The sequence below is a fragment of the Mastigoproctus giganteus genome, chromosome 12 (genome assembly GCF_048544385.1).
Source record: "Mastigoproctus giganteus isolate SK-2022 chromosome 12, ASM4854438v1, whole genome shotgun sequence".
Taxonomy (NCBI): Eukaryota; Metazoa; Arthropoda; class Arachnida; order Uropygi; family Thelyphonidae; genus Mastigoproctus; species Mastigoproctus giganteus.
Genome location: NC_143586.1, coordinates 163,617,570 through 163,642,703, shown reverse-complemented (window position 1 = coordinate 163,642,703; position 25,134 = coordinate 163,617,570). Strand labels below are relative to the sequence as shown.

Sequence of the window (25,134 nt, the reverse complement as noted above, 5' to 3'; positions counted from 1 at the left end):
ACGTTTCCATATGCTGCAATCAATTTCTAGAGAAAACAGTCCCTCTAACTGTCAATATTTATTTGACATACTGGAATTCCTGTAATTTATATATCTTTTTCTAGCACACCATCTGATCTTCAAATGTTATCTACTTCACGCATTATCTACTCTCTAAACCAAAATATTGTATTGCTAGACTATATAAAATTTATATGTGCATAAATTCTGAAGCAGGCGTGGGTTGGTAACAATCTCAATGCTCTAAACTGAGTGTCGTCGGGGTCTTCCGCCTAATTGTCAACACGGAAATTCGAATTGAAGAATTGTCTCATATTCCGAAAAAGATTCTGTATAACGTAACTCAGTAGTTTTCGTCGAGCTTGCATAAAAAAAAATGGCGTATAATATAAAAATCCAGACAAATCCAGTTAAAATAGGACGGATGGTAACCCTATGATATCATGTATGGTTAGGTCCCCAACATTATAATGGTTCATTAAAGATTTAACAGATGCACCGTTTTCAAACTTTTGAAAACTTTTTGTTTAATTGAAAGCACAACTCCTTTATGTTTATTCATCATTTTTGTGATTTCTAAACAAAAAAAAAAAAAAAATAAAACACAAAAAAAAAAAAAAAGTTCTATAAAAAAAATTTCGACATCACCGAAATAAATAACGAAACAAAATTTGTCTTTTTGTAGTGCAACGGAACGCAACAACACACTAAAACAAAAACTAAACATTTGTTCTCTCTCTCTCTTTTTTTAAAGTCATGGGTGTGAAGACAGCGGGGATTGCAAAATAATAGGTACATTAATCTCCCAATGACGACTTATAACGCCGCTTCTTGTCGTTTATTCACGACTTGCAAAACATGTTTATACCTCTTCTAGTTATTACTTGAATTTTATGATTTCTGGTCAATTTTTAAAATATTTTATTTGGCGTTTTGAAGTATCCCGGTTAATCCGATCCTGGTAAATTGAGGGTCTGCTGTAGTTATACTGTAGTCACAGCATGGATTTCTTACGATGCAGTCTTGTCTGACCAAATGGATTGGATACTGTGGTACAGTAACAATGAGACTGGATGTGAAAAATAATTTCTACTACATATATTTAGATTTCAGAAAAGCTTTTGATACTGTTGAACATAAAAGCTTGCTAAAGAAATTGGAGCAGAGTGGCATTAACGGCAAGTTGTTCTTATGAATAAGGGAATGGTTGAGTGGGAGAAGACAGAGTGGTTTTCAATGGGTACTTCTCTTTTATAGGACTAATGTCATTACCATAGTTCTTCAGGGTTCATTATAGGTCCCATTGTTGTTTTTATATTAATGATATTGATAAAGGCATATCAGGCATAATCTAAGTTTTGCAGATGATATGATGGTGAGAAGGATAGTTAGTTGCAATAATCAGGGTATAGTAGTAGTAGTAGTGGCACATGATGCAAGAAAGCAAGTGTAGGAGCTTATGCAGCATCAGCCAAAAAAAAAAAAAAAAAAAAAAATCACACCATTCCCTCCAAATGCCTGTCCAGTTCCTCCTTAAATTTATTTAACCTATCAACTTCTACGACAGATGGAAGTTTGTTCCAGCAATTAACCACCCGCTGGCTAAAGGCAAATTTCCGCACATCTATTCTACATCTGTCCTTTCTTAATTTGAACTTATGTCCCCGTAGGTTGGTAATCTGAACAAGTGGAAGGATCCCATCAGAATTCAGCGTGCTCAACCCATTCAAGGCCTTATAGACCTCAATCAGATCACCGCGCAGGTGCCTAGTCTCCAGCCACTGCAATTTGCAGAACTTAAGCCTCTCTTGGTAAGAGAATCCCTTCATTCCCCTCACCAATCGTGTTGCTCTTCTCTGTACACGCTCAAGCAAATCTACATCCTTCCTAAAATGAGGCCTCCAGACCTGTACACAGTACTCACCTGTACAATGGCCTGACCATTGCCTTATACAGAGGGACAATCACCTCCTTTTCCCTGCTAGCAAAATTCCTATATATCATTGACAAAACCCCATGACCCGCCCTAGCAATGGTTGGAAGGATAGTTAGTTGCAATAATCAGGGTATGCTACTGCAACAAGAATTAGGCATGTTGGCTGAGAAGTGGCAACTGAAGTTTAGTATGGACAGGAAGTCCATACTAGACTTCATATGGGGAGCAGTAATTCCAGATTAAAGCATTAACTGGGAGGTACCATACTCAGTGTGGTGGAGACTGAAAAAGACCTGAAGAGGGTAATTGTGGCACCTGCACAGTTATCCTCCCACCATGAAATTCTGTAAGCACTGCAGGGTACCAGGGCAGCTCACGGGGTTTTGTTAATGATATATATATATATATCTGATAATTAAAATAAATATGATATTTAAAATAAAAACATCAGCCAGTAGTACGGCAATAATGCAGAGCGAAACAAAACGCAAAATAATATAAAATAAACAAACAGGGAAGGGAAAGTAGAGATAATAAGACAAAAAGGTAGTCGATAATCTCCTGTAAAATTTAGTCAATTAAGTCATTAAACCTAATTAATAAAAATGTAAATTTAAAATAATGCCAATTATAAATAATTTAGCGGTATCCCCCTCGAAGGTACCAGTTCCAAAAAACGTGAAATATCACCAAAAAAGGGTTAAAGAAACTACCAAAAAACAAAAATATCAAAATGATAGACTGACCATCATGCCCCATATCAATAGAGGACCACGAGGCCAATAATGGTCATGGAATCGCTGCATTTCAATCGTCATACAAATCATCGCAAAGGCAGAAATATTGAAGAACCAAACACCTCCATTCTCCGATAGATCAACCAATGCAGACGACTTGCATGGCGGTGGTCCTTATGCAGCGAAAAATAAACTATAGAACAGACAGCACTCTTGATCAGAGCCACACCACTGACATAATGCAAGCTTAACCAGCTTATATAATAGAAAGGAAAAGAATAGATGGCGGCACAGGCGCTGCTTATTTAGCATATCAACCCACTACTACCACTAATTTATATTATGTGAGGTAAAAGTTAGGCAAAAGTAATAAAAATAAATAAATATGGCTATGTAGCTATCATTAGAGGCAGCAAATGCACATCCTCCACATGATGCCTAATTATATCTGATAATTAAAATAAATATGATATTTAAAATAAAAACATCAGCCAGTAGTACGGCAATAATGCAGAGCGAAACGAAACGCAAAATAATATAAAATAAACAAACAGGGAAGGGAAAGTAGAAATAATAAGACAAAAAGCTAGTCGATAATCTCCTGTAAAATTTAGTCAATTAAGTCATTAAACCCAATTAATAAAAATGTAAATTTAAAATAATGCCAATTATAAATAATTTAGCGGTACCCCCCTCGAAGGTACCAGTTCCAAAAAACGTGAAATATCACCAAAAAAGGGTTAAAGAAACTACCAAAAAACAAAAATATCAAAATGATAGACTGACCATCATGCCCCATATCAACAGAGGACCACGAGGCTAATAATGGTCATGGAATCGCTGCATTTCAATCGTCATACAAATCATCGCAAAGGCAGAAATATCGAAGAACCAAACACCTCCATTCTCCGATAGATCAACCAATGCAGAGGATTTGCATGGCGGTGGTCCTTATGCAGTGAAAAATAACCCTTTTTAACCCTTTTTTGGTGATATTTCACGTTTTTTGGAACTGGTGCCTTCGAGGGGGGTACCGCTAAATTATTTATAATTGGCATTATTTTAAATTTACATTTTTATTAATTGGGTTTAATGACTTAATTGACTAAATTTTACAGGAGATTATCGACTACCTTTTTGTCTTATTATTTCTACTTTCCCTTCCCTGTTTGTTTATTTTATATTATTTTGCGTTTCGTTTCGCTCTGCATTATTGCCGTACTACTGGCTGATGTTTTTATTTTAAATATCATATTTATTTTAATTATCAGATATAATTAGGCATCATGTGGAGGATGTGCATTTGCTGCCTCTAATGATAGCTACATAGCCATATTTATTTATTTTTATTACTTTTGCCTAACTTTTACCTCACATAATATAAATTAGTGGTAGTAGTGGGTTGATATGCTAAATAAGCAGCGCCTGTGCCGCCATCTATTCTTTTCCTTTCTATTATATAAGCTGGTTAAGCTTGCATTATGTCAGTGGTGTGGCTCTGATCAAGAGTGCTGTCTGTTCTATAGTTTATTTTTCGCTGCATAAGGACCACCGCCATGCAAGTCGTCTGCATTGGTTGATCTATCGGAGAATGGAGGTGTTTGGTTCTTCGATATTTCTGCCTTTGCGATGATTTGTATGACGATTGAAATGCAGCGATTCCATGACCATTATTGGCCTCGTGGTCCTCTGTCGATATGGGGCATGATGGTCAGTCTATCATTTTGATATTTTTGTTTTTTGGTAGTTTCTTTAACCCTTTTTTGGTGATATTTCACGTTTTTTGGAACTGGTACCTTCGAGGGGAGTACCGCTAAATTATTTATAATTGGCATTATTTTAAATTTACATTTTTATTAATTGGGTTTAATGACTTAATTGACTAAATTTTACAGGAGATTATCGACTACCTTTTGTCTTATTATTTCTACTTTCCCTTCCCTGTTTGTTTATTTTATATTATTTTGCGTTTCGTTTCGCTCTGCATTATTGCCGTACTACTGGCTGATGTTTTTATTTTAAATATCATATTTATTTTAATTATCAGATATAATTAGGCATCATGTGGAGGATGTGCATTTGCTGCCTCTAATGATAGCTACATAGCCATATTTATTTATTTTTATTACTTTTGCCTAACTTTTACCTCACATAATATATATATATGTACAGGAATTCTGCCAGTGGGGTTAGAGAGGTGATTATCCCTCTGTATAATGATTAGGTCACATTTCAGTAAGTATGTGAATATGTTCGAACAGGTGCAGAAAAAAGTAACCAGATTAATGATAGGAGCAAAAGGGTTCTGTTACCAAGAAAAGCTTAAGCTCTACAAAATTGAAGCACATGGAGACTAGTCACTAGTGAAGGGATCTGATGAAGTATTTAGGACTTTGAATGGATCAAGTAAGCTAAACACTTATGGAATCCTTCCTCTTATTTAGACTACACATGAGGGCAGAGGCGGATTTAACGGCGGCCGCATGCCCTGGACCCGACTTCTGAAGGGCCCATGCAAAACCCCAACAAATTAGTTGAACATATTAGTTCAAAACTTTGTGATTATTATTATGCTATTATTAATTTTAGTAAAATAATAAGAGGAGTTTACCTCAATATAGTGCATAGAACACTTCCGTATGATACCCTCCAGAAATTAAAACGAAAAAAATCGACAACTTACCGGTAAATTAGAGTAAAACATAAATAATTAAAAAATCAATTTAACACAATTCAAATCAATTTAAAACAATTAAAAATCAAATTAACGCAATAAAAGAATCTAACAAAAATATTCAAAACGATTTTCCTTCCTCTTACAACGCTTTTTGACTGTACGTTGTGATCACAGGTATGAAAATTACTGAATCGGGTTAAACCAGATACTTAACTAGAGATTATTTGTCTTCGCACATGCGCGTAAAGGTCCACGAATCGGAGATCAAATACGGCCGCCGAACATTAACAGAATTCTCGTGTAATTTATTTTTAACAGTTTCTGCAATTAATAGTCGCATATAATTACGTTGAACGTTAAGTATTTTGGCTTCGTCAAATAAAAAAAGTATGCTTTTCGTTAATGGCATGAAAGGCTAATTCTGACGCTGCTGAACGAGAAGCACGAACTGAGGCTTCATGTTGATTTACACGAATATTAAGAGAAATCGGGTCGAACCCTGATAAGACGAGTCGCAATCACCGCAAGAAATGTTGTATACCAGATCATTAATTTGTGTTGCGAACACTGAAAGAACCGAGCGATTGTTCAGTATAGTGTGTAACTTCCATATTGGCCTAGCTACAATTTTAAATTCGGTATCTTTAAAGAATCTGTTAAGCTGTTTGTGCTACTGTTCAACATATGGGACAGAAATAAAGTATTTTTTGATATTACTATTGTTGATTGGTGTAGTATTTTGTATCCTATCCTTAGCTTGTACCCTAATTCGGTTTATTGTGGTAATGGAATAACCCCTGTTTAAGAATCTGCTAGTTAATATTTGTATTTCTGAGTCAAAAGCAGATTCCGTTGTTGAATATTTATAGGCATTAAGAAATTGATTAAAGATAATCGATCTTTTGTAGGTGAACGGGTGATAGCTATTATAATGTAGAAGCATACCTCTGTTTGTAGGTTTTCGATAGATGCTAAATTGTATTTTATTCTGGTCCCGGGTAAGCGTGAAATTTATAAAGTTTTATGACTTAGTATCTGTATCCTCCCTTTCCAATGTAAATTTGAAAGGGAGGATACGGATGAATATTCTAGAATGAATATTATTAAACGAATGTAAAATGTCTTGGATAGTATTACTATCGGTAATAACTAGAACATCATCTAAGTACCTCCCATAGTATGTGATACGGGTTCAAAAAGGTGTCAAATGTATCTGCTCAATCGTTGAGAGAGAGAGAGATAGATCTCTGACATTAAGCCACTCAGGCTCAAACCCATTGGTAATCCAAAAATTTGTTTGTATACCTTGTCTCAAAAGGTGATGTAGTTAGCCTCAACTAACAGTTTAATTAAGTGAAAAATTTCCTTAATAGGTAGCTTCGTATAATTAATCGGTGTTGAGTTTTTATTTAACATATCCCAAATAATATCTAATGTGTATTCAACGTTTACATTCGTATATAATGAGGTAACATCTAGTGAGAATAAATTGTCATTGTCGCCGAGTCTACAGTCTTTAAGCTTATTAAATAATGTATCGTAGTTCTTAATCCCAAATTGTGTTACCTGTCTAAAGGGTTTTATAATGTTATATACATGCGTGGCTAAGGATGAAAATGCCGAGTTCCTGTAGGAAACAATAGGTCGAATAGGAAACCCAGTCTTGTGTAATTTTATCTGACCGAAAAGTGCAGGAATATTGTATGTTCTGGACTTCAATTCCTTTAACTGAACCATAGTAATGTAGTCGTTTTTTCGATACGTGGTTAACGTTTTATTGTATCGATTGACCAAATTGGTAAACAGTGCCGGGTCTACTTCACGATATGTGGAGGTATCTGACACAACAGAATCTAACTTATTAATATAATCAAGTTTATCTAGTATTACCACTGTATCTCCTTTATCTGCCCTCTGTATAATAATGTCCTTATTTCCCCGAAGTTCTCGTAAAGCTGAACTGTCGTGTATTCAATTTAGGAAGTCATGTTTCTTTTATGTTATTCACTACTTGGTTAACTTGTTGAATAAATACATCTTTTTGTGGAACATTACGAAGTCCAAATTCAATATCAATTACGCATTGTTTTTTAGGCAGTTTTCGAGGTGGTAAATTATAATTTAGTCCTTGGATAAAAGCGAAATCTGGTCCTGTGATAGTGTACACGAGGAAAGATTTGTAACCTGTTGATATGTCGGTTCGTTGGATAATTGGTGAGGGGATGTTCGTGAACTAGCTGACATATTCTGTGGTAACACGTTGTGTGTCTGTGGGGGGGGGGGATGTCACCCAACTCGTATGAACTTGGTCGCAAGCCCGCGACAATGTGTTAGAATTCACATGAACATGTCTTGACCTATCTGATAATGTTTGCAACTTATTAACGTGTCTGTTTTTTTATTTCTGAGGCCTGTGCTTCCCGTCGCAAATCTATGGAGGTCTTCGATACAGACCAATCGTTCGGATGTAGATATTTTTTTTATTTTTTATTTTACTAATATTATTATCAACGTAGAACATATTGAGTAGTACAGCTCTGATTCATTCTAGCTATTATTAATTATATTATACATATACAGGCATACCTCGGTTAACGTTACCTCTGATAATGAAGCTTCGATATAACGAAGTCCGCAATTTCAAGCCCCATTTAACATAAAAAAAAAATATTCCAGTTTAATCACCTGAAATCTAAACAAACTGAAGAAATTACGGAAACCTTTGGGGCTTCTCGTGGTTGGTTCGAGAAATTTAAAAAACGGGCCAGGATTCATAGTGTAAAATTAACAGGAGAAACTGCAAATAAGTTTCCAGAAAAACTAAAGGAAATAACTGAACGTGAAAATTTTCCACCAAATTCGGTGTTCAGTGTTGACGAAAACGGTTTGTTCTGGAAACGGCTACCAACAAAAAGCTTCATTTCTATTGAAGAAAAATCAGCTGCTGGGTTCAAAGCAGCCAAAGACCGTTTAACGTTACTCTTTGGATCAAATGCCTCTGGCGATTATAAATTAAAATTGTTATTAGTTTACCATTCAGAAAATCCGAGGGCGTTAAAAGGTAACATAAAAATGAATTTACCTGTAATATGGAAAGCAAATAGAAAAGCTTGGGTTACCAAGAGTTATTTACTGATTGGTTTGTTAACCACTTTTGTCCTGAAGTAAAACGGTATTGTCAAAAAAACAACTTTGAAGAAAAAGCTCTTTTGTTGTTAGACAATGCTCCGGGACATCCTACTGATCTTCACACGTTGGACACATGCATTCCTGTCAAAGTTGTGTTTCTTCCAGCAAACACAACTTCCCTGATTCAGCCATTGGATCAGGGAGTAATAGCATCATTTAAAGCTTATTATCTGCGTCGAACATTAAGCAATTTAACTGAACTAGAGGATAAAGAGGAAATGACAGTTAAAACTTTTTGGAAAAACTACACCATTAAAAACGCAATTGAAAACATTGATAGTTCTTGGAAAGAAGTCACTAAGAAATACTTAAATGGAGTTTGGTGCAAAATATGGCCAGAAGTTGTACTAGAAGAAGAAAATAACATCCAAGAAATTAGAAAAGAAGTTATCCAGATGGCTCAATCAATAGGTTTCGAAAATGTCGATGAAGAGGATGTTAGAAATTTATTGAATGCAGAAGATGATGGTTTTTCAGTGGAAGATTTAGAAAATCTTGTTAGCAACGAAGACAAAGATAATGAAGACGAAGTTAAAGAAGTTCCTGCCGAAAAAGTGTTAACAACCAAAGATTTAAAAAGGTGCTTAAATGACATTGAAAACGTTTTAAATTTTTTTAGTGAAAATGATCCTGATTTAGGAAGAAGTTTTATTGTTAAGCGATCAGTGTTAAATGCAATAACTCCGTACAGGCAATTGTTAAATGAAAGAGAAAAAAAAAGCATAAGCAATCAACTTTAGACTCATATTTTAAAATGAGATTTCACTTTGTATGTAAGTTGACTGTTTATTTAATAAAACTTTTCTTTGTTCGAAAAAAAAAGCTTTTCATTTTCTTTAAGTGGGAACGTATCCCTATTCTGGCCATAGTATTTTTACCTCTGAAAACGAAGTTTCGCTTAACGAAGTAATTTCGTGGAACGCATCCTATTCGTTATTCGAGGTATGCCTGTATTATATTTAAATTTTATTAGAAATTAAACATTAATAGTACATAATATTTTTTATTTATTTAAAAAAAAGGTTAACATGTATTTTTATTTTCCCCGTTTTTAAGGGGCCCAATATTTTCTTCTGTGCCCGGGGCCTCAACCGACCTTAAACTGCTACTGCATGAGGGGGCATAAATTCAAACTGAGAAAGAATAGTTGCAGGGTAGATGTACGGAAATTTGCCTTCCACCAGCAGGTGGTTGATTGTTGAAACAAACTCTCATCTAGTGTTGTAGAGATGGGTACTTTGAACAAATACAGGGAAAAAAATAGACAGACTGTTAAAAGTGATATGTGAGGAGTTAGCATTGTTTTGTTTTGGCTGATGCTTGTTTTTTTACATCATTTGCTACTACTAATGCCAATAAAAACTACTCACTTCCACAACACCGCAGAGAACCTTGTTCTTCCAGCACTCAATTACTGTCTGACTGAAAACAAATTTTCACATATTTATCCTGCAATCATCCTTCCTGAAGTTAACTTTATGCCACCTTACATGTGATGCCAAAAAGGAGTAAGGTACTATCAGCATTTATTTTGATAAATTCATTTAAATCTTTATATACTACAATGAGTTCTCTTCATATAACTACAGCGATTACAGACAGTTTTTAAATTCCACAGAGTCGGTCCAACTGATGATGTTGCCAAAAGAAAATTCTAAATGAGAAGCATTCAAGGAATTAATCATGGAAGCTAATAGGCTTTTCATACCAACTAGAAAATACTGTTCAAGGTTTAGGACGAAATAGATGTCAGATGAACTAATGAGATGCATACCAGAGACGAAAAATATATGAGGCATATAAATTAACAGGTGACGCAGAAGCCTATGGTAGATATAAACTACTCTGTAATCAAGTCAAAAAGGAAGTTTGGCAAAGCGAAGGCAGATTACGAGAAATCTTTGGGAAAGGATGAAAAGAAAAACAGCAAAGACTTTTTTTAATTATGTAAAGACTAGAAGGAAGGGGATGAATCAGATTGGTCCACTTGATATCGATAGTTTGATATCAGTAACCTGCTCAGGTAATTGACAAACTGAATGAGCATTTAGCATCTATTCATTCATGAGGAATTCTCTAGAGAAGTGGAGGCCAAATGTTTATCACACTCTAACAAGAAGCTAAATGATTTTGTAATAACGGAGAGGAAAGTGGAAGAGAAACTGTTGAAGTTAAACATAAATAAGGCACCCAGAGGGGATATGTTCTATCCAATTATATTAAGGGAGGCAGTAAAGTAAGCAAACCCTTAGCCATAATTATGAGAACATCCTTGGATTCAAGGGAGATCCCCACGGACTAGAGATGTGCTAATGTATCCCCATTCACAAAGGGTGAGATGAGTAATTACAGACCTGCTAATTTAACTTCTGTTTGAGAGAAAATAATGGAAACATTGGTTAAAGAAGTTATACAGAATCATCTAGACAAGACTGCAGTTATAGTTTAGTTCAGACACAGCATGGGTTTGTTATGGGGAAATTTTGTCTCATCAATATATATATATATATATATATATATACATATATATATATTTTTTTTTTGTTATTATTATTATTGTTAATGTCTAATTGATTATTTTTAATTTATCACTTGCTACGTTAATGCCATTGCCCTGTGGCATTGGACTATTATACGTGCTTGATATATATTTTTTAATTTGATTGCTTAGATTACTTAAATTTTTCTGATATCTATTTTCTATAGGGTATTAAGGTGTATAATGAACAGGAGATTTAGTTAACGTTTTTAGTCTAACCTATTCCTGGGGGTCTGTAATGATATTCAAATTATATAATATATAATGAATTTAGTTTTAATTATAATTATTTTAACATTAATTAATCATCATACAATACTAACTAACTAACATTCCCTCACCTGGTCATCTACCCGCTACTTCATCAGGGGCTTTGAGCGGATCGATAGCCAGTTTTACAGGAATGTCTCATAATTACCCGTTTCTGTTATCTCCTTACCAGTTTTGCCTTAGCAGTGAGATTATTTTGCTCTTTAAGTCTATTTAATTAATTAAATATGGATAGTTTTATTTCAATTTGTCTTTTAGTTTAATTTTAATTTTTGAAAGTATTTTTATCTTAACATCGGATTCGGCAAACTGGTAGAGGGGAAACAAAGCCCAACGGGTAATTATCGGAATAAGCGAGTGGAGTTATACTTATCTGTCTGGTGGTGGTCTTTCGGTAAATGAGGGGTTAGCCCTACTCATTGTTTGTTTTATCACTGGTTTGGTTTTTGAGTGCGCAGCCGCGCCTATTGTTGCTTGATATTGTTGTAAGGTGATGTTTTTCCGGTTTTTAATTGACTCCGTGGTGAAAATTAAATTCTTACATGTTTTGGTTTGTTATTTACATTAATTGTTATTTTCATGAGTTGGTATTGCTAATATATATATATATATATATATATTCGCTGTACAAATTCGAGCAGTGTGGCATTAAGGGTAAGTTGCTGCAATGGGTAAAGGGATGGTCAAGTGGAAAAAAACAGAGAATGGTAATCTATGGACATTGCTCTTTGTGGACTAATGTTATTAGTGGAGTCCCCCAGGATTCAGTGTTGGGTCCATTGTTGTTTTCTATATTTATCAATGATATTTATGAAGGTATATCGGGCTGCAAGAGTAGCTTATGGGGTTACGTCAATGATATACAGGAATTTTGCAAGCAGGGATAAGGAGGTGATTTTAGGAAGGATGTGGAGCTGCTGGAACAAGTATAGAGAAGGGCAACAGGATCAGTCAAGGGAACAAAAAGTGCTCTTACCAAGAAAGGCTTCAGCTCTGCAAATGCAGCGTCTGGAGATTAAGCACCAGCAAGGTGATCTGATTGAGGTGTTTAAGGCTTTGAATGGTTTGAGCAAGTTCAATATTGATAGGATTCTTCCACTTGCTCAGATTATGCACTTGAGGGGGGCATAAATTTAAACTGAGGAAGGACAGTTGCAGAATAGATGTGCAGAAATTTGCCTTTAGCCAGCAAGTGGTTGGAACATTGCTGGAACAAACTTTCATCTGTCATTATGGAAGTTGATACCTGAAATAAATTCAAGGAAGAATTAGACAAACTTTTAGAGGGAATGGATAGGTGAAATGGACAGTGTGTGCGTTTTAGCTGATGCTGTATAAGCTTGCTTTTTGCATCATATCACCATTATTGATCCTAATGCTAATAAGGTGGCTAGTCTCTGAATACATAAGAGGATGAGTATAAATGCATAAAAAAAATTCAATACTCAAGATGAGGCCTAAGAAATTGCTTTATACAATGGGATAATTACCTTCTTGTCCCTGCTGGAAAAATCCCTGCTTATCATTGACAGAACCTCATGAGCTATCTTAAGAGCCTGTTTGCATTGCTGAAAGAACTTCATGTTGGACTGTACAGTTATGATTATTAGTACTGACAAATCACGGAAGAACGCAAGCTTATACTGCATCAGTCAAAGAAAAAACCTAACCACATTACCCACCTCATCTGTCTATCCCATTTAATATGTCAAATTAATTCTTCCTTAAATTTATTCCAAACGACCCAATTACACAACATCAGATGGCAATTTGTCCAACAATCAATTACTCTCTGGCTGAAAGCAAATTTCTGCACATCTATTATGCAAACATACTTTTTAATTAAGTCCCTTTGTGTGAGTTGTCTGATAAAGAGTTAGAATGCCATTATCAATAAGTTTAATGAAATCAATTTAAAGCCTTAAACACTTTAATCAGATGCCTCCTCACAAGTGTACATCTAATCTACAACTGACTTTCCTCAATTTGAATTTATGCCCCCTCAGGTTCAGAATCTGAGCAAGAGCAAGAATCCCATCAACACTGAGCTTGCTCAAACCATTCAAGACCTTATATATCTCAATTGCATCACCTCGCAGGTGCCTAGTCTCCAGATGCTGCAATTTGCAGAACTTAAGATTTTCTCAACAACAGCAACCCTTTGTACCACTCACTAATCTTATTGCCCTTCTCTGTACTCGTTCCAGCAGCTCTGTATTCAGACCTGACCATTGCTTTATACAAGGGGATAATCACCTCCTTATCCTTGATAGCAAAATTCCTATATATCATTGACAAGACCCAATGAGTTACTTTTGCAGCCTGTCTGCACTGCTCAGAAAACTTCATATCTGACTGCAAAATTACCCTGGTCTTTTTCATCCTCCACTACCCTCAGTGTAGTACTGCACAGTTGGTATGTTACTCTGGGGTTACTGCTACCCATATGCAGCACTTTTCATTTGTCAATGTTAAACTTCAGTTGCAACCTCTCAGCCCATCTGCTCCACTTTTCCAGATCCTGTTGCAGTAGCTTATTGTCCTTATTGTTATTACCAATCTTATCAACCTTTGTATCATCTGCAAACTTGTACATTAAGCCTGGTTTGCCTTCATCAATATCATTGATAAATACAGAAAACAACAATGGTCCCCAACAGAGATACCACTGTGTCTCTGTTGGGGACCATTGTTGCAATGATTCTTGGACTGCTCCTCATGGACTAACGTTATTAGTGGTGACCGCTGGGGGACACCACTAATAACATAGTCCATGAGGAGCAGTGTCCATTCATTATCACTCTCTGTATTCTTCAACAACCATCCCTTTATTCATAGCAACAACTTACCCTTAATGCCATACTGATCAAACTTCTGTAATAGTCTTCCATGAGGAACAGTATCAAAAGCTTTCCTAAAATCCTATATAATATCAAAATTATATAGGATTTTAGTATATAATATATAATATCAAAATTATTTTTTGCATCCAGTTCCCTTGTGACCACATCATAGTACACATTCAAGCTGGTAAGACAAGACTTCCCCCTTAACAAACTCATTCTGTGTCTGAACTATAACTGCAGTCTTGTCTAGATGATCATGCAGAGCTTCTTTAACCAGTGACTCCATTATTTTCCCCCGGAACAGAAGTTAAACTAACAGTCTGTAATTACTCATGTCACTTTTCTACTCCCTTTTGTGAAGTGGGGATACATTTGCACATTTCCAGTCCATAGGGACATCCCCTGAGTCCAAGGAACCCTCATAATCATGGCTAAGGGCTTGTTTACTTCTTTAGCTGCCTTCTTTAATATAACTGGATAGATCTTATCCACCCTAGGTGCTTTTCTGATGTTTAAGTTCAACAATGTCTCCTCCACTTTGATCTCAATTATTACAGAATTATTTAAATCCCTCTTAAAGTAGCTTCTGGACTCCACTTCCCTATATTATTATTAGCCATAAGGTGCAAGGAAGCCTGAAGCTTATGCTGCACCAGGCAAAGAAAAAAAAAAAAAAAAAAAAAAAAAAAAAATCTGAATTACCCCGAGAGAGAGAGAGAGAAGTAGAAGGGAATCACCAAGAAACAGATGATGACATCCTTCATACGTGAGGAAAATTCCTCATATATGAATGTAGATGCAAAATACTCATTCAATTTCTCAGCTACCTGAGCAGAATCATTAACATTCGAACCACTGATATCAAATGGACCAATTTGATTCATCCTCTCCCTTCTAGAGTTTACATAAGAAAATAATCTTTACTGTTTTTCTTTGCATCCTTTGGCAAAGGATGCAATGGCAAATTTCTTGTAATTTGCCATTGCTTGTCTAACCTTTGTGACTTGATTACAGACTATCTTATATCTACCATAGGCATCTGTGTCTACTGATAATTTATATGTATCCCATGCATTTTTCTTCTCTGCCACAAGTCTCATTAGTTCATCTGACATCTGATTAGGCCTAAACCTTGAACAGTATTTCTTAGTTGGCATGAAAAGTCTAATAGGTTCTATGATTAATTCCTTGAATGCCTCCCATTTTGAATTGGCTGATGGTAACATCATCAGTTGGTCCCATTGTATAGAATTTATAAACTTCTGAGACCACTGTAGTCACCTTTATGAAACAAAATGCCTTCCTTTTCCCCTGGTGGTAGTTACATCTTTGAGTAAATCCAACATCAATACACTGTGATCGCTGTCTCCTAGTGGTTCCTTTATCTGAAGATTCTTAATGTATGAATAATCACTGACAAGGCTCTCATCACATACAGGATATACTTTAGGTCTCTTTTGTTCTCCAACACCTGGTTAAAGATGCATTGCAGGATCATTTAGACAAGACTGCAACAATAATTCAGACACAGCATGGGTTTGTTAAGGGAAAGCCTTGTCTGACAAATTTGATAGGATATTATGATGTGGTTCATAATATCCTAATATCCTTGAAATAGATTCAAGGCAGAACTTGACAAACATTTAGAGCAAGGGGATGGGTGAAATAAGGGGTTTTTTTTGGCTGATGCTATATAAGCCTGATTTCTTGCACCATGTGCCCTTGGTAATGCTAATGGTTACAAAGGAACTGGATGCAAAAAATAATTTTGATATCATATACTTGGAATAATTATGATATCATATACCTGGAACCTGACACTGTTGCAACTGAAAGACTACTGTACAAATTGGAGCAGAATGGTATTAAGGGTAAGTTGCTACAATGGATAAAAGGATTGTTGAGTGGGAGAAGACAGAGGGTGGTAATCAATGGGTGCTGCTCTTCGTGGATTAATATTATTAGTGAAATTCCACAGGTTTCGGTGTTGGGTCCACTGTTGTTTTGTATATTTATCAATGATATTGATGAAGGTATATCAGTCTAAGTGTCGAAATTTGCAGATGATACAAAGGTTGGCAGGGTTGTTAATGACAGTAATGTCAGTGTGCTACTGCAATAGGATCCAGAAAATTTGAGCAGATGGGCTGAGAAGTGGCAACTGAAGTTTAACATTGACAAATGCCAAGTATTGAATATGGGTAGAAGTAACCCCAGAGAAACGTACCAACAGTGTGGTACGATAACTGTGTGGTAGAAAATGAAAAAGACCTGGGAGTAATTGCCCAGTCAGATATGAAGTTTTCTGAGCAATGCAGACAGGCTGCCAGGGCAGGTCACGGGGTTTTGTCAATGATATACAGGAATTTTGTTAGCAGGGAAAAGGAGGTGATTGTCCCTCTGTATAAGGCAATGGTCAGGCCACGCCTTGAGTACTATATACAGGTCTGGAGGCCTCATTTTAGGAAGGATGTAAATTTGCTTGAGCGTGTACAGAGAAGGGCGACAAGATTGGTGAGGGGAATGAAGGGATCCTCTTACCAAGAGAGGCTTATGTTCTGCAAATTGCAGCGGCTGGAGACTATGCACCTGCGAGGTGATCTGATTGAGGTGTATAAGGCCTTGAATGGGTTGAGCACGCTAGATGTAGAACAGATGTGCGGAAATTTGCCTTTAGCCAGCGGGTGGTTAATTGCTGGAACAAACTTCCATCTGTCGTTGTGGAAGTTGACAGATTAAATAAATTTAAGGAGGAACTGGACAAACATTTAGAGGGAATTGTTTTTTAATTTTTAAAATTTTTTTTTTATTTTGGCTGATGCTGCATAAGCTCATACACTTGCTTTCTTGCATCACATGCCACCACTACTACTACTACTACCATCTTGATTCTGACTACCAAATGGTATGTTATTCTGGGATTATTGCTACCAATATGCAGAACCTTGCATTTATCAATGCTAAATTTCAATTGCCAATTCTCAAAGCTTCTGCCTAATTTTCCAGTTCTTACTGCAGTAAAAAAGGTACTGCCATACTGCTAACCCTTATATCATTTGCAAACTGAAATAATAAGCCAGATGTGCCTTCATAAATACTGTTGATAAATATCAAAAACATAAAAGGCTCAGCATTAAGCCCTGAGGGACTCCACTAATAACACTGGTTCAAGAAGAGAAGTATCCACTGGTAACCACTCTGCCTTCTGCTACTCAACCATTCCTTTATCCAGAGAAGCAATTTTCCTGTAATGTGCCACAGTGCACCAATGAGCAGAGCACTCCTTTTACATCTTTTAAGTAAATCCCACATCAATACATTGTCATCACTGCCTCCTAGAAGTTCTTTTACTTGCATATTCTTAATGCATGAATAATTACTGCTGATAATTATCAATCAAGGGTATTTCTCTTGCTTGTTGCCTCTCTAATATACTGATGTAGAACTTAGTTATCTAATACAGTAGAGCGTTAAAAATTCAAATGTCAATAATTTGAAACGTCCATAATCCGAATGAGCAAGCATTTATTATTTTTTTAAGCCAGTGCCATAAAATAATTACAGTAAGCACTGGTTACTGTGATCACGTTTGCAAACTGAATTTTGATTCTATTAAATGGCAATTCCAATAAGCGAAAATCAGAGAAATATTATTCATAGGCTATAAACATGAACATATAAAGCACAAATTTACACTTTTATTACCTTACCAATTAGCAAAATTAAATAAGACATGAAAATGAACAAACAAACTGAATGTTCTCCAACTCAATTACTCTTGCTGAAAAGAGTGAGAGATCTGGAAAAAAGAAACAAAGTTCCAAAATGGTGCAGCAAAAAATAAGTAATTATTTTTGTTAAAGGCCTATACATATGTATTATTGTGGTTGAAAGTTCCATTTGTTTTGTTACCTATGAATAAAAATAAGTAAGTAAAACTTAGCGTTTTTATTTATTTTTTTTCCCAGTCTCCAGAACAGTATTTTTCATAAGTTCAAAAATCCGAACAAATTGGAAGTTCGAATCCCCAGTCCCAATTAATTCAGATTATCGATGCTCTGCTGTAAATCCATAGAAGTCTTGCTAATGTGTGAGTGGCCAACCCACAAAGTTCCAGTCAATATCTGGATAGTAAAATTCCCCATTACAACACATTCTGATTTACTGGCCCACTGTATTTCCCTGTATAGCTGTTTGGTATACTCATTACAGTCATTTAGCCTATAACACACTCCTACTCTCGTTGTTGTTTTCCCAATACTTATATCACAACAAACTGACTCAACATTGCACTGGCCACTGATGTTAACTGGCTGCACTGCCTTAGATTTTTTGTTCTTCTCAACTAAGAGCATAGCTCCTCCCACCCCTTCTGTCCTTTCCATAGACATTGTACTCCCCATATTCAAATTCTGCATCCCTTATATCCGAGTGACACCACGTCTTTGGTATCTCAACAGACGATACAAAGGTGGGCAGGGTTGTTAAGTTCACTACTGACGCTATGGTGCTGCAACAGGATCTGGAAAGGTTGAGCAGATGGGCTGAGAGGTGGCAAATGAAGTTTAACATAGACAAATGTAAAGTACTATGTATGAGAAACAGTAACCCCAGAGCAATGTATCAACTCTGTGGTACTGCACTGACAGTGGTAGGGAATGAAAGGGACCTGGGGTAATTGTGCAGGCAGATATGAAGTTCTCTGAGCAGTGCAGACGGGCTGCAAGAGTAGCTCATGGTGTCTTGTCAATGATATACAGGAATTTTTCTAGCAGGGATAAGGAGGTGATTATTCCCTTGTATAAGGCAATGGTCAGGCCACACCTTGAATACTGTATACAGGTCTGGAGGCCTCATTTCAAGAAGGATGTAGAGCTACTGGAACGAGTACAGAGAAGGGCAACAACATTAGTGAATGGAACAAAGGGTTGCTCTTATGAAGAAAGGCTTAAGTTTTGCAAATTACAGTGTCTGGAGACTAGGCAACGGCGAGGTGATCTGATAGAGGTGTATAAAGCCTTGAATGGTTTGAGCATGCGCAATGCCGACGGGATTCTTCCTCTTGCTCAGAATAATCACCTGAGAGAGCAAAAATTCAAATTGAGGAAAGACGGTTGTAGGATAGATGTGCGGAAGTTTGCCTTTAGCCAGCAGGTAGTTGGTTGGTGGAACAGACTTCCATCCCTTGTTGTGAAAGTTGATAGGCTAAATAAATTTAAGGCTCAGCTGGACAGGTATTTCGAACGATCGGAGGGGTGAAATGGGAGTGGTTTTTTTTTTTTTTTTGCTGCATAAGCTTGCTTTCTTGCATCATATGCCTCTACTAATGCTAATCTCCACAAAGTCTGCATTTGATGACTTGACCAGAACTTCAAATTCATCCACTATACTCTTAGCATTGGTATATATACAAGTATACACCTGTTAGTTACTCTTAGTTACCTAAGGAGAAACTGGACAAACTTTTAGAGGGAATGAATATGTGAAATGGTTTATTCTTTTCTTTTTCTTTTGGCTGATACTACATAAACTTGTTTTCTCACATTGCATGCCTCTACTGCTGCTACTACTACTACTACTACTACTACCACCACCACCCTAACACAGCCCACGTATTTCCTTGTTCTATTATGACTCACCATAGGAATCCCTAGTATTTCAAAGGGAGATGTACTGCTTTCCGACTACACGCACTCACTCGTCAAAACCATCTGGTGCACTGAACAAATTCTGCTAACATGGAGGAAAGTCATTATTGTGCCAATCCACAAGAAAGGTGATAACCGGGATTGCAAGAACTACCGTGGAATCAGTCAAGGCTGCAAAAACATTGCAAGCAAACCAGTCGAGAAGAACAGGCGGGATTTAGACCCGGGCGAGGATGCTGTGATCAAATCTTTGCCATCCGTCAACTGATGGAGGAGAGGATCCGGTGTGGACAGTGAACCATCATTGTTTTTATTGACTTTAAGTCTGCTTTCGACTGTGGAAATTGCTAGAGGTCGAACATGTACCTTGCAAAGTCATCACACTCCTCCAAACTGCATACAACAGTTTAACCAGCCAGGTGCGCATCCAGAACCATTTATCTGAGGAATTTCCATCCAAACTGGAGTCCGCCAAGGGGACGTGGCCTCCCCGTTGCTTTTTAACATCGTGGTCGACGCCATTATGAGGCAAGCATTCAGCAACAAATGGGGTATACAATATGGCAAGGATCACTATGTGACTGACTTGATGTTTGCCAACGATAGTGCTATCTTTGCCGGAAACGACGCTGAAGCCACGGACATCCTCTACGACATTGCCCACATTGCCCGGCCATTTGGGTTGAAGATCAATGCTGATAAGACAAAGGCCCCGACAACAGATGGGTCGCAAGCCACCATCTATCTCGAAGGCGTCCAGATTGAGCAAGTGCAGGACTTTAAATACCTTGGGTCGCTGGTCCAGGAGAAGAAAGTTGCATCCACCGTGGAGATCCACAGCAGAACTGGACAGGCGGCTACTGCATTCACCTTGCTCAAATGGTGTCTGTGGAAGAGGATCAACATTTCCTCAAAGACTAAAATCCAACTCTTCTGGACTTTGATCCTGCCCATTCTCCTTTACGGATCGGAAACATGGATTTGTCTCAAGCTAGATTTAAACAAACTTGAGGTATTCCAAATGCGATGCCTGCGGCAGATCCTGGGCATCTCACTTCGCGACCACATCACTAATGATACCATCCGCGCCTGATGCCAACAGCAACCAACCATCGCCGACCAAATCCGGAAGCAAAGGCTTAGATGGTTTGGCCACATATGTAGAATGGACGCAAATAGAATACCATCCACACTCCTTGGAGACAACGACCCACCCAATTGAGCATTCAACGGACTGCGCCTAGGAAAACATGGGCCAAGCAAGTGGAAAATGACCTGAAGAGCCGACGTCTCAACCTTAATCAGGCCAGGACTGACGCCGTGGATCGTAAAGCATGGAAGAACATCACAGAGCAAGTCCAAAACCCTGCAGCACCTACAGCAGTGTACTGGTTGTGTGGACAACCGCCTCCTCCAGCTGCCAGCTAAGGACCAAAAGAAGAAGAAAGAAGTATTTCAAAGGTACCTTGCTTTTCGGATCACTGCACATCTCAATAGGAGCAATTTCCAATTTATTAATCTGAGTATCTCTTCCCCCAAAATAGCAGTTTTCTGATCCACGTAACACTGCCTGAATAGCATCAGCAAATATTCTTTCACTTTTTTATTTAAGTGTCCCATCCCTGTAAAAGTAGCCTATCTAGTTAGCAAGCACAGCCTACGCTTGACCACAATTTAATGATATTTCATGTTTTAAATAAATATTTTATAGTCAGATTGCCTTCTCTGCCAGAAGAAAAACGTTGCAACACTCAACACAGTGGGAAGTCTTGTTGTGCTATTCACAGCAAGAGCTGAAGGAAGAAGATCAAAGTGAGAACTGGTATGCTGCAGGGAAATCAGGAAGCTGGAAGAGCAGTCCAGCAAAAAAATTCAAAAGTTAGAGAGACATGGAGGAATGTCTCTCTGACTTTTGAATTTTTTTTTTTTTTTTTTGTATCACTTTTGAACCTTTTGTCAGTTTGAAGTTAACAATTGTGATACAAAACACACACACACACACACACACACACACACACACACACACACACACACACACACACACACACACACACACACACACACACACACACACACACACAGAGAGAGAGAGAGAGAGAGAGAACATTTCTGTAGTATGAAAATACCTAATGCATATATGAAAACTTTAAACTATTTTTTAGCTAATAATTCAATTATTAATTATATAATTAAACCTTGTCTTATCTTTGGACAATACTGATAAGGAATAAAGTGAATGGTTCTTCATGAAGTTAATTATGGAGAACCACTACATATTTGACATATCTGAACAAATCTGATCTTAATCTTAACATAATTTGTAATATATTTCTAAAATTCGATTTAAAAAATACAAAATTAATTAAAAATCATTAATATTTCATAGGTCCTATTCACTCAAAAAGTTACCTTTCCAGCTGGCTCTATTTGAATATCCACAATCTTCTGAAGAAAAATCCGCTGAAGATTCAGCATGCTTCTGAGAATCAGAAATTTCTGAACTGCTTGGAATAATATGAATAACAGGAACAGCATTAGCCGAATACCTTGGATACTGACTATTCTCATAATTGTACTGAATCTTTCTGATAGGTACTGAACTAGGCAGAGAAGCATCCCAGTGATCTAGAAGATGGTATGCTTGTGAAGGCTGGTGCACTGCAGAATGAGTAATTTGTGTTAGTGAATTATAAGGCTGGGAACCTGCCATTGCAGCTTGTGAAATGTAGGGCTGATTAGGATGTTTAAGCCTAGGAGATGTAGGAACTGTCTGGTAACTGGATGGTGGTGGTGGAGCGCCTTGATAAGACTGGTAACATACTGACTCAGGAGGGGGTAAATGAACTGTATTTACTGGTTGGGTAGTTATGGCATAACCATGATTTGCATATTTTGGTTGTATTGAAGTACTGTGTACAGGAGGAGCACCATAAGGATGAGGTAGAGGCTGATTAGATATCATAAATCTTGGTGATGGAGACCTTCCAGGTCTTGGAGAGGTTGCAGGAGAAGGATGGTGTACAGGAGGAGGAGATGAAGAATGTGTCTGTGCCACTCCAACATGCAGGTACTCCTGTGGAAGAGGTGGTCTTGTAGGAAGATTGTGGAATGGAATAGCTCCAGGAGGAATAAGAGACCTCTTCAAACGTGGAGATGATCCCACAAGTCTCTTAGGGATAGTAGTGGGACTTGGAGTTCCTCGAGATGGCTGGGGACAAGGATATGGTGGAGGAGGATATCTTGGTCCATCAGCAGATAGAGCAAGCAGCTGATTTGGAGTAGAATGCAAAACATCCATTCTAACCATTCGAGGGCCGTAGTATTCTCTTTCACCATCCGCAGAAGAAGAATAATATGTTCCATCTTGCCCAGAATACAATGCCATTGGCTGTTCCTGGATAAAAAATGTATAAATTTCTTTTTAAAAAACAATTTCTCTTTCATTACAAAATATGGTATAAGATGGAAGAATAAAGTTATAATGTAATCTATAATAAAAATGTGTGTATGAATAAAACTTCATATAGCACAATTATATAAAGAAAATGATGATGATGTTGAAGTCCCTATGGCATCAGCAGTTGGGTGAAAATTAACTACTAGACTCATGATTCCCAAACTGTGCCACCCCCCCCAGGACAGCAAACTCACAGGGGCGCCATAGAATATTTAAAATTTTCGAGAAAACACAGTGATACTCGACATCTGTCGGACACTGCATGAACAACTAGCTCGAGGTAGTTCACAGTTTCAACATTAGATTGCGCTAGATTCCTTTTGATGATGTTCTCAAATGTTTGAGATATGTTTTTGTTTACTCGAGCTTTTGGCAAAGCCAGTAACTTCTCGAACTTCCTCGTTTTTTTAGATTTTTGTATATAAATACTCCGGGTCCATCAGTAATCAAAATAACTGAAGGGTGTTTTTATAAAGTGTCTGTGAGGTCTAGTGAAATTCAGTGACTTATTTTCATACCTGTGTGATCCCTTGAAAAACTTGTATACCTGTGTGATCCCTTTGAAAAACTGGATGTGTTGAATAAATTTAAATGAAGATGGTTGCAAAGGCTGTTTCCCCCGTTGCAGCAGATTGTTACATCAAATAATGTTTTTTGACCCACGAACTTATATCTGTTTTTGAGGAAGAACACCAACACAGCTCAGTGAATTTTTCAGACAATATGAAGAAGTTTGCATGGATCCAAGACCCATTCAAGAAAAAAGGCCCCATATGAATTTATCTCTGCAGAAGAAGAAAATCTTTTTGAGCTGTCTTGTGACAAGACTTTAAAAACAAAATTTGGCAGCATGGAACTGAGTTTTGGATATCAACAAAAGATGAATATCCACTGCTAAGTGATAAAGCTCAGCAAATCTTAATTCCACTTGCGACGTCATATCTTTGCGAAGCTGGGTTTTTGCAGTTGATAAAAAAAGCAAGTATCGCACGAAAATCAATGTGGAACAGGAAATGAGAGTGGCAGTGTCCAATCCGATTCCAAGGTTTGAGAAGTTGTTCAGTGCCCAACAGGTACACACATCCCATTAGTAAGTAATTTAAGAATGAAATAAATATTATTTTTTCTTTCAATTTATGTGTATTATTTTTTCAAATGGCTACTAAGTTGTTGGGACATAAATACTTATTAAGTTGTTTGGACCCAATTACTTAATAAACGGAACTAGTAGGTATTTCTTTTGGCCTAGGGGCACAGTGAAAAAAGAAAATTACTGAGACACCAAGGAAGCCGTGACCCGAGAAAGTTTGGGAACTAGACTGATCTTAAAATACAGTGGATTCCGGTTATGTGGGCCACCGGTTAATCAGGGCAGCTGTTTATTTGGGGTAAATCTTAAAAAACAGAAACCAATGGAGAAAATAGCCAGGGTTTACTTCGCTTAATTGGGACAACATGCCGTTTAATCGGGGCAGGAGACCGTAGCACTGGAGATTACCCTACGATTGTCTCCGAACGGTACCACGTGGTTCAGTCGAAATTCTGGAGGTCACAACCATAAAACAATAAAAACAATTAGCAGTCACCTGTTTATTGGGCTTTTCTGTTAGTGAAATCTATCATAAACGGACAGTCAACTCGATCTTACTGAATTTGTGATAATACTGACAGCTGGAATTCTGTGGGTTATTATGGTGAAATGTGTTTACACTTCCATGAAATATTAAATTATATAAAAAAATTAATTTTCAGATCTTCTCTTCATTCGTATTTTTAAAGCTTTGTAACTCATTATGCGGTTCTCACTTGCGCGTATTGTGTTACTTGCAATTTGT

At 37.1% G+C, this 25,134-nt stretch overlaps 1 protein-coding gene across 3 annotated transcripts in view; it reads right to left on the bottom strand.

The window, feature by feature from the left end:
- Window positions 1-25,134, bottom strand: part of LOC150077559 (uncharacterized) — a 536,301-nt gene that overhangs the window by 140,894 nt on the left and 370,273 nt on the right. For all 3 annotated transcript variants that reach the window (XM_090386199.1, XM_090386201.1, XM_090386200.1), the window contains exon 19: window positions 22,252-23,236. In XM_090386199.1, coding sequence (XP_090242325.1) covers window positions 22,252-23,236 — 985 coding nt within the window. The remainder of the gene's footprint in view (window positions 1-22,251; window positions 23,237-25,134) is intronic.